Source organism: Bos taurus, chromosome 6 (assembly GCF_002263795.3).
Source record: "Bos taurus isolate L1 Dominette 01449 registration number 42190680 breed Hereford chromosome 6, ARS-UCD2.0, whole genome shotgun sequence".
Taxonomy (NCBI): Eukaryota; Metazoa; Chordata; class Mammalia; order Artiodactyla; family Bovidae; genus Bos; species Bos taurus.
Window position 1 is genome coordinate 36,667,310 of NC_037333.1, and position 10,715 is coordinate 36,678,024.

At 44.4% G+C, this 10,715-nt stretch overlaps 1 protein-coding gene across 1 annotated transcript in view; it reads right to left on the reverse strand.

The window, feature by feature from the left end:
* Nucleotides 1–4,869, reverse strand: part of PKD2 (polycystin 2, transient receptor potential cation channel) — a 58,678-nt gene extending 53,809 nt beyond the window's left edge. Inside the window, 1 exon segment of the mRNA NM_001046312.1 lies at nucleotides 4,202–4,869. Coding sequence (NP_001039777.1) covers nucleotides 4,202–4,802 — 601 coding nt within the window. The 5' untranslated portion in view covers nucleotides 4,803–4,869.
* Between the last annotated feature and the right edge of the window lie 5,846 nt (nucleotides 4,870–10,715).

Below are 10,715 nucleotides of genomic sequence, written 5' to 3' on the forward strand. Positions count from 1 at the left end.
ATATTATTCATCTCTGTATCCCTAGTACCTACCACAGAGGAGATGCTCCATAAATGTTTGTTGACTGCACAAATTCTGTTACTAGCAGAGTCTTATCATACCTCACAGAGTAACAGCCCTCCCTCAAATAAAATCCCCTCACAATGAAAATACAAAGTCTCATTTGTTCACAATTATAGTGCAAATAAAAAGGGGAAAAGGAAGAAATTATGGAGTGAGGGTTGGATTAAAAATACCGGGAAAGTCATAATAGCCAAAAGGTAGAAACAACCCAAATGTTCATCAACTGACGAATGTTGCTGCTGCTGCTGCTAAGTCGCTTCAGTCATGTCCGACTCTGTGCGACCCCATAGACGGCAGCCCACCAGGCTCCCCCGTCCCTGGGATTCTCCAGGCAAGACACTGGAGTGGGTTGCCATTTCCTTCTCCAATGCAGGAAAGTGAAAAGTGAAAGTGAAGTCGCTCAGTCGTGTCCGACTCATAGTGACCCCATGGACTGCAGCCTACCAGGCTTCTCCGTCCATGGGATTTTCCAGGCAAGAGTACTGGAGTGGGGTGCTGTTGCCTTCTCCCAACTGATGAATGGATAAACAAAATGTGTTGTATACATACAAGAGGATACTATTCAGTCATCAAAACAAATGAAGTTCAGATACATGCTACAACATTGATAAATGTTAAAAAACATTATACTAAGCAAAATAAACCAGATGTGAAAGGACAATAACTGTATGATTCCACTAATATGAGGTACCTAGAACAGGAAATTGGAGGAGGAAATGGCAACCCACTCCAGAATTCTTGCCTAGAGAATCCCAGGGACGGGGGAGCCTGGTGGGCTGCCGTCTATGGGGTCGCACAGAGTTGGACACGACTGAAGCAATTTAGCAGCAGCAGCAGCAGAACAGGAAAATTCATCGAGACAGAGAGGCTGTAGGGCAGGGAAGAAATGGGGAGCTGGGAGTTAGTATTTAATGGGCAGACTTGTTTGGGATGATGAAAAAGTTCTGGACATGGACAGTGATGACGTATGTCTGAAACAGTAAACAGAAAGTGACTTTAATAAATTGATACATCCATAAAACACATTCAACTTTGGAAATTCAGAAAATCTGATAACTCATATAGAGTCTCAAATTTTATCTCTGCGTTAAAAAGTGTTTGCTAAGAAAAAAGTAAACAAGATCATTGAGTTGGAGATGCTTTTAAGCTTGGAGCAGTCTTTCGATCTTTTAGCCTTCTTTTTTTGCCTCTGGTCCAGGTCATCACCTCCCCTTCACTGGCTGCCCCCTACCTCGTCCTCCTGCCTCCCTATCTCCCTCTGTAAGCGCTCCTGCACAGCACGAGGCCTGACTCATATTCCCTTTCGGCGTGTTCTGCTCCTGCTCAAAAACTTTCAACTGCTTCTTAGTATTTAGAGGTAATTTCTTAATTCCCTGGTTAGACACAATGCTTTCCATAATCAGGCCTCAAACTTCTTCTTTGCCATCTTACTCCTGCTAAGAGAATAGATCTATTCAGTGTCCAAGGAGAAATGATCATTTGTTTTCCCACTCAGATTCGTGTCATTAAACAACATGCTGAAGCTAGAAGGGAACTTGAAGATTAGGTTCAACTCTTCCATTTTATAAATGACAAACAAAGGCTAGGAAGTCTGATGTGAGACCTCCAGGGAAGCGCCTGAAAAAGCCAAACTTAAGTTTGGCTCCTATCTTTAGAAATTCCAAGTCACTGTCTCTCTTCTGACCCTGCTGCCGCTGCTAAGTCGCTTCAGTCGTGTCCAACTCTGTGCGACCCCATAGACAGCAGCCCACCAGGCTCCCCCATCCCTGGGATTCTCCAGGCAAGAACACTGGAGTGGGTTGCCATTTCCTTCTCCACTTCTGACCCTGGGCACTACTTATATAATGCACTAAAGATTTCTGTCATTGTATCCCAAGACAGGGGTTTGATCACTGATAGCTCAGTGGTAAAGAATCTGCCTGCCAATGCAGGAGACTCAGGTTTGATCCCTGGGTTGGGAAGATCCCCTGGAGAAGGAAATGACAACCCACTCCAGTATTCTTGCTTGGGAAAATCCATGGACAGAGGAGCCTGGCAGGCTAGTCCATGGGATCACAAGAGTCAGACATGACTTAGCGACTAAACAACAATAACAATATCCTATGAGGGAAAAAAAATCACAATTTATTCATGGTTACTCATTTCACATTTCTGGGTTTCCGTCCATAGGTAAATGGTGATATATTATTTTAGTTCTTTTTTTTTTTGGCGGCAACTAGCACAGTCTATTTTCACAGTAGGTACTACTAATTATCTAACAAAGGTTATTTAATAAGTGACAAGGATATCAATTATATTTCTTCACAAAGTAATACAATTTATTTCTAAAATTTTCTATAAAAAAAGATTCTCATGATACTACTCTCCTAATTGATAAGATTAGGAGATCTTATCAACCATTGATAAAGTTGGACCAGAAGTTTTACTATTACTTTATTCACTGTAAATTTTCTGAAACTTTTCTTTAAAAGAAATAAACTTACATATGCATTCACATATTTCATGTAGTTATATTCCATTATTGAGCTTTTTCAGACAATATGAAATGTGTTATTAAATACTTAAGCTGAGTTAAAAGGATCATGACTTTACATTACTTATTAACTTATAAGAAACCCCTCATTTCAGTGAATATTTTAAAAACCACAATTAATACAAAGTAAAATAATACAAATTTTGTTTGAATACAATTTGGAACCTTAAAAAAGTATTAATGAGTTTTTCACTAATCTTCTCACACAGGTGACTAAAAAGGATCTTTGGATCCCCACCACGCCCTGAATCAAATAAACTAGCATAATCACTATGTAAGAGCACCAAAATGTACTTTTAGAATCCATGACTTAATCTCTACTTACGAAGCACTCACAACATGGCAGACCTGCTACATATTTTATGTCTCATCTCATTTAATTTTCCCATGTCAAGAGCTAAGTATTATGATTATGTCTTTTTTAAAACAAAATTAAAAAACTGGAGATCAGAGCGGTTAAGCAGTTTGCTAGAGGTCATTCAGTCAATGTGTGGTAGAACTGGGATTCAGGTACAAGCCTGACTTGGTATTAATCATGTTGCTATGAAAATACCTGGATAGTTTTTTGTGCAAGATTTTCAAAACTGACAGGAACGGAAGGGAAGGGAGAATTTCAAAAGACTGAGACTGGAAAAACTCTTAAAACTAGAGATTAAAATCATTTGGATGGTAAGAGCAAATGCAACTCTTTTCCAAGGATGCCTCTGACAAAACTTTGCAAAAACAGGATCCCATCTGCTCCTGGAAAATTTGTGTCCTCTTAAAAGGCACTGGCAAGTTTTGAAAATTCCTTTCCTGCCTTTTGGAGAGCTGGGTGCACCAAACTGACATATTTCCACACAGCTGGTATCTGATGACTTCACTGTTTCATTGGAATGTCAAAGAACATTAATTTAGTTATTTAAAAACATACTTTCAAGTTTTTCAAACAATGTTAACATTTACTTTGCAACTGTTTAGGGGGAAAAAATGCCTAGAATTAGAAATGGCCAAATAACTGTTTTCCTAAGCATTGTATTCTGTTCGTAGTGTTCTCAACAGCTCCCTCTGCCCTAAACAACCACAGATATCACCAAAACAACATCAGTGACTACCCAATGACACTCCTCCCACAACCGGGACACTGTTGCTTACCCTTTCCAGAACGGGATAAGGGGCAACAGGGCATCCAGGCCAGTGGAAGGCCATGGGTGCTAGCACAGAATTTTCGTTTTTATTTAGTGAAATTAGCTAATATGCAGTTGCAACCACCATTAGCTGTCTTAGAATATTTTTTCCCCCTACAAGATAAAAAAAAAATCTTCAGATGTACCCTCTTTACTCTAATACGACTTTCACTTATTTCCAAAGGCAAACATAAGATGACAGATCTTCTTTTAGAAGGAGGTATCCAATAAATTTGCACCAACAAGGGCGCCGTGGAATTCCGCGCTAGGTACCGGAAATAGAGCAGAATTAGCAGAGGTGGGGAAGACGCTTCCAAGGGAGGCGGGGACGCAAAGGGGATGCGAGCTGGAGCCCGGGAGAGCTGCCCTCAGCGGGAATGGCTCCGACAGCACCCGCAGTTCTGGTTTGTGCATCAGCTGCTGAGGGTCGCGCTCTTACCTCGCAGCCCGCGAACGAGTCTCTCGGCCCAGGCCACTCGGGGATGCTGCCCGTCCAGGGGGAGGTGGCGATGCAGCGGGTCCCCGCCGCCGGCGGGGCTGGGACTCGGCGGGCCCTGGTCCTCTCGCTGACGCCGCCTCCCGCTCGGATGGCCCGCACCGTGGTAGCCCCCCAGCCCCCGGCCCCGGGCGCCCGCGGAGCTCACGGCCGAGGAGGAGGCCGACCTCCTGCTGCCGGGGCGCCACTCTACGTCCATCTCCACCACCATTCCCCCTTCTTCTCCCTCGACCTCCTCTTCCTCCTCTTCCTCCTCGGCCTCGAAGCCCGGGTTGTCGCGGCTCCACGCCTGCCGCGAGCACGACGAGAGCGGAGGAGATGGGGAGGCCGAGGCTCCGGCCGGGGGATCCCGCGCGGCCGCCTGCCGGATGCGCTCCATCTCGATCTCCAGGCCCCTCTGCTCGCGGAGGCCGCCCGGGGCAGCGAGGCCGGCGCCGGCAATCGCGCCGCCCGCCATCAGCCGCCCGGGGCCCGGCGCTCGAGGGGCCGGCGAACGCCTTGCGTCCCCGGGCTGCTGCGGCTGCACGCGGCTCGAGTTCACCATCACGGTCACTGGTGCCCGGGGCGCCCTCGCCGCGCGCCGTCCTCGGCGCCGCCTGCCGCAGGAGCCATGTTCGTTTCTTCCTTGGGCCCGCCGCCTCCTGCTCCCCGCCCCCGACCTCCCCGCTGTCCCGCGTCCCTCTCCCGCCCCCTCGGCCCGCCTCCCGCTAGCCTCGCCTCGCCCAGCGGCCGCGGCGCGCTGCAGGGGGAGGCGCGAGGAAGCCGCCCCCGCAGGCGGCGCGCTCTGGGAGCGGCGTCCGGGCCGGAGTTCCAAGTGCAGCCAGAGCCCGGGCGCGGGCGCCCACATTCCATTCCGGTGGAAGGGCGCGGGCGGGGTGCGAGTCGCTGACCCGCCCCCTTGCCTGCCCGCAGGGAAAGGGTTTCAGGAGCTGTCACTGCCTGCGTGACTTGAGATAATGCTTGGGTCCCCGTTACCGGCCAGTCACTTCTACCTCGATTGACCAAAGTGCGGGGAGAGAGGTAAACCACTTTATGGGATAGTGAGAAAAAACGAGATCCAGCCTGAACTGATGTCTGCACCAGGGGCAAAATCTTTCCTTCATCTGAAAACTATCAATACTGACAAACTCCTAGCGCTGACTTCCTTGGCCTTTGGAGGGCGGCCCTCCTCGCCCCGATTATGCTGCTTTTTGGATGGTCTCTTTGGTTGGCTTCTCTCTCCACACTTTGTGGGGACCCCAAGGATATGGTCCTGGGGCTTCTGAATGGCTGGTGCTCCGCGTGAGGTCCGCAGATCCCTTCCCACCACCCCACCACCCGTGACTAGTGGAATCCTACACATCCAGCTCGACACTCTGCAGTTGTCTCAAACTTCATTCATCCCAAACGACATTTATTATTTATTATCTTTTCACCTCTTCTCTAAGCCTGCTTCACCTTCTGTATCCCCGGTTGAGATCTGAGGCATCCCTCAACTCCCCAAACTACACTTCATGTTATCCTCATCTACCTACTCTTGTCCTACACTTCATTTTCCCCAAACTGTCTTACTTCTGCCCCACAAATATCTCTCGGATAGGACCTCTGATACTCATTCCTACTGTCAATGATTTTTGTCCAGGGCCCTTAGAGCTTGTTTTAGTCTTCATTGGAACAATGGATCTGCCAACTCTACCTTCCTTCTCCACTTCCTGATATCCACTGTTTCCAAATTATGTTTTGGAACCAAACCTATTCCTGTCACATTGATGCTTAGACCTCTATGGAGGCTTCTGACAGCTTAAAGGATAGCATTTAATTTCTGTAGTTTGACTTAGTAAATTTTCACAATCTGCTCCTATATTTTTTGCTAGGGTTGTCATAACAAAGTACCACAGACTGGGTGTCTCAAACAGCATTTATTTTCTCACAGTTCTAGAGGCTGGAAGTCTCAGATCAGGGTGTTGACAAGGTTGGTTTCTTCTGAGGCCTCTCTCCTTGGCTTGTAGGTGGCTGTCTTCTCCCTGCGTCTTCACATGCCCTTACCTCTGTGTGCATCTGTGTCCTAATTTCCTCTTCTTACCTGGACTGCAAGGAGATCCAACCAGTCCATTCTGAAGGAGATCAGCCCTGGGATTTCTTTGGAGGGAATGATGCTGAAGCTGAAACTCCAGTACTTTGGCCACCTCATGCGAAGAGCTGACTCATTGGAAAAGACTCTGATGCTGGGAGGGATTGGGGGCAGGAGGAGAAGGGGATGACAGAGGATGAGATGGTTGGATGACATCACTGACTTGATGGACATGAGTCTGAGTGAACTCCGGGAGTTGATGATGGACAGGGAGGCCTGGCATGCTGCGATTCATGGGGTCGCAAAAAGTCGGATAGACTGAGCAACTGAACTGAACTGAACTGATGAGGACACCAGTCAGATTCCTGGATGAGGGCCCATTCTAATGCTCTCATTTTTTACTTAATTACCTTTCAAAAAGACCCAATTTCCAATACAGTCACATTCTGAGGTGCTCTGGTAGGAGAGGGGAGGGTGTTTGACTTCAACATAGGAATTTCTGAGGGGGACACAATTCAGCCCGTTAAAGCTCCCAGTCTACTCGTCTAGCATGGTTTCCCACCCCATACAGCCACCTATGCAGCACATTTTGCTGGTTCCCTGTGCACTCATCAAATGCTACTTGTATTTAGGTAATCACAGCCATTTCATCATCTATTCCTGCAGTTTATCTGCAGGTATCTATATCCTTCACTTAACTATGATGTTCTCAAGGGTAGGGCTGGTGGATGTGAATCATTGGCCTGGCTCATGCCACCCATCAATTCCTTTAGAAAACATTTCTTGCTGAATTAGGAGCTAGCATGTAGAGCAGAGTATAACACAGCCCCTGCCCTCAAGAAAAGTGTGTTAGTCACTTAATTATGTCTGACTCTTTGTGACCCCCACGGACTGTAGCCCACCAGGATCCTCTGTCCATGGAATTATTCAGGCAAGAATACTGGAGTGGGTAGCCATTACCTTTTCCAGGGGATCTTTCCTGACCTAGGCATTGAACCCAGGTCTCCTGCATTGCAGGCAGATTCTTTACCATCTGAGCTACATCAAGAGAGGATAAATAAATAAACCAGAAATAATTGTCTTGGGTAAGGGTTGTGATGCCTGTCATCTGAGGAGCTTCTAAAGATGTCAGTGCCCCCAGCGGAGCATTATCAGGTCAAGTAGTCAAAGAAATCCCAACAGACATCTCGCCAGAGGAGAGCCAGGCCTGAAAAAAGAGGGCAGAATCTCAACCAAAGGGTTCTACTGTAGAATAGGTCTTGTTGTTGAACTGCTAAATCATGTCCAAATAGGTCTAGTATAGTATTTTTTTAAATATGATTATTAACATTGGTGTGATGCTTTGTTAAAAATACAGATTCTACATCCCCACTGTAACCTTATTGATTCAGAAGCTCCAGAATTTCAGGCCTAAAATTCTGTATCTTCTTGAAGAATTCTGTAGCACCCTACATTTGTGAAGTCCCAATATGTTCCAAATGGATAGGGTTTCATGAAACATTTCCCTGGTATTTCTAGTGGTTTGTTATCACCAGTGGTACCATCATCTGCAATCCAGGTCTAGAAGAAACATCAGTGGTCCTTAAGTCTGACTAATTCTTTGTGCCTACAGTGTGCTAATTATGAACCCTGCTTCAGTTCCTGCTCTGCTGCATCCTAGCTGTGACCTTGGGCATGTGGCTTAACCTTACTGTGTCTGTGAATATGGAAATAATAATAGTATTCACCTCATAGGTTTGTTGCGAAGATTAGGTGAATTTATACATGTAAGGGCATGTGGAACACCGCCTGGCACAGGGTAAATGCTCAAGCGTAAGCATTATGCACTCTTATAGCTTGTTCATGATAAATGTTTTCATCTGTGATAATTGCATGTTGGGAAATCTTTGTCCTAACCAGACAGTGAACTTCTTGACGATGGCCACTCCATGACCAGGACAGAGGGGTTCCATAACAAATACTAAGTGAGCATCTGATAGGTGCCAGGCACAACACCAGGAGAGAGTCAAGCGATGACACCAGTGAAAAGTCCCACCCTTACAGAGCTTGTATTCCCTGCAGATTGGTTGGAGGAATGAATGAATCTAGTCAAATACAATCATTTTAGCCACATAGCTAGACTGCTGACTCCCTAATTCCTCATGTAGATCTCTTTTTAAATTTTGCAGAACACCATTTCTCCTCTGGGCTCCAAGGGCCCTTGGAATAGCTTATGCCCACATGAAGCTATCATATTCCCAGCTCAAAATGCTGGTTTCAGTTATGTGATATTTGACCCCCAAGGATATTTTGGTTTTCCAGAATTCAAGGTTTAGAAGACAGTAAGTTTCTGCCTATTCATTTTTTGTTTGCTCTTCCTATTAATATTTTCAGCTAGCAGGCCTAGAGTCCAGAGACATAAGGAGGAGAATATTTGTGGGTTCAAATTCTGTGCGTTAACTATACATAGTAAATAACATTATTATTTTAGTTAGAATATACAAAACAAAATACCATCTGGGCAGATCCTTCACGGAGCTATAATCTCATTGGAGAGATACACACACTGAGTCTAAATAACAATAGACAAGAGGATATAATTTAGTATCAGGTCAGTAGTGAAGATTTTCAACATGGGAGAAATGAGAGGAGAAACACTCAGGCTGGCGTGGGAGGGGCAGGTAGGCAAGCTGAATCACGGGAAGCCTTAGACGCATGATAAGGAGTACAGACTTTATTCTGTAATTAATAATAATAACATACACCCCCTTTTACAGTGTCAGTTATTTAAAACATAATCTGAAATATTCTAAGATGATATCCCCGTCCTCTAAAGAATGCAGATTGATTGAAAATGTGTCCACACATACGTAATTCAAACTTAGGTGTGTGTTTACTTGAAATTTGAAACACAAATCATTGAAAAAAATGTGATTATTTAAAATGTACAGCAATATTTGTGTAGTGTAACTTGGATAGTATTTGATCCATAGCATCTTTAAATCTTACATTCCAGGAATTTCAGTACTAATTTCTATCTTAGTCTTTATAAACCTTTCCCCAGCTGTCAAATACGTTTCCTGCTCAAATATTTATTTATTCTTTCTGGCTTACCAGTATTTTCTTTCTGCTTTTACCTTGCCATGTTTTGCCCCTTCAGAGCTCCCTAGCTTTTGCTCAAGCAGGCCTTGAGGTTGTAAATTTCTTTTCTCACAGAATTTCTTCCTTTAGTACCCATTGTAAAACTCTGTTTTTCTAAGAAGTTATCCCTTATTAAATTAAATGAGATGCACAACTCATATTTTTCTTCTTCTGGTTGCTACGTTCTATTGCCATATTACAAATTTCAGGCATCTATAGGACCTAAAACGCTGTGTGGAATAGATAATGTAGCCTGAATGCAACTTGGTTTTATTTCATCTGTGTGGTTGATTCTTCTGGGGACACACTTATAAAACCTCACCTATTAGTGTTAGTGCCACCGAGGACACTCAGAAACCATCTGAAAGGCAACTTTCAAAATAGTCCAGCTTAATTAATACTTAGTATTCTCCACACCTCTGACTTCAGAACTATTAGAATTGCTTGTTTGTTTCCTGTTTTGTTTTAATTTTCCAGTGTGAACCAATGAAACAGACCCAAGCCAAAGTACGGTTGGTCCCACAGATTCCACCTTCAGAAGGAAATCCAAAAGGAGTCTCTGGCATGTGTGGGGTTGCTTAGCAACTCACCCAAACAAACATATTTCCCTCTCAATTTTTTTCTGCAGTCCTTATTTATTCAAGAACATTTTAAAATAAGTTTTTATCACTTGACATCTGAAATCATTAGAAGAAAATTTGGTGTTTGGGGCTTTATAAGAACTGCCAAGCATACTAAAATGTTTGCTTTATGTAATTTCTCACTTTACTGCTCTGTTAATGCAAGGCTTGGATTTGTGGTATTCTTCTTCATGTCTGTAGTTTGGTTTGGATATGTCCCTGCCTCTGGGGGGGGGGTTACCATGGCAGCATTGTTGGTTGGCACTGTGATTTTGATGATCTAATCTCTCCCTGTTTCTGACTTTGAATAATGAGATTAAATATCAACCTTACAGATTACTGCAGAGTTTTTGTTGAAGACGTAATGAGGGAATGTTAATAAACGCATCAAACACAGATTAGTCATCAGGCACCATGTGGAATTCTGGGGAGGCAAAGATAAGGTATGATTCCTGCCTTCAAGGGGATCAAGTCTTCTCAGTCAAGGATGCCACTTATACCTGACAATAATATAATATTGTAAACCAATAATACCTCAATAAAAAGACAAAACAAACATTTAAAAATTTTTTATTTTATTTTTAATTGGAGGATAATTACAAAATTGTAATGGTTTCTGCCATACATCATCATGAATCAGCCATAGGCATACATAAGTCCCCTCCCT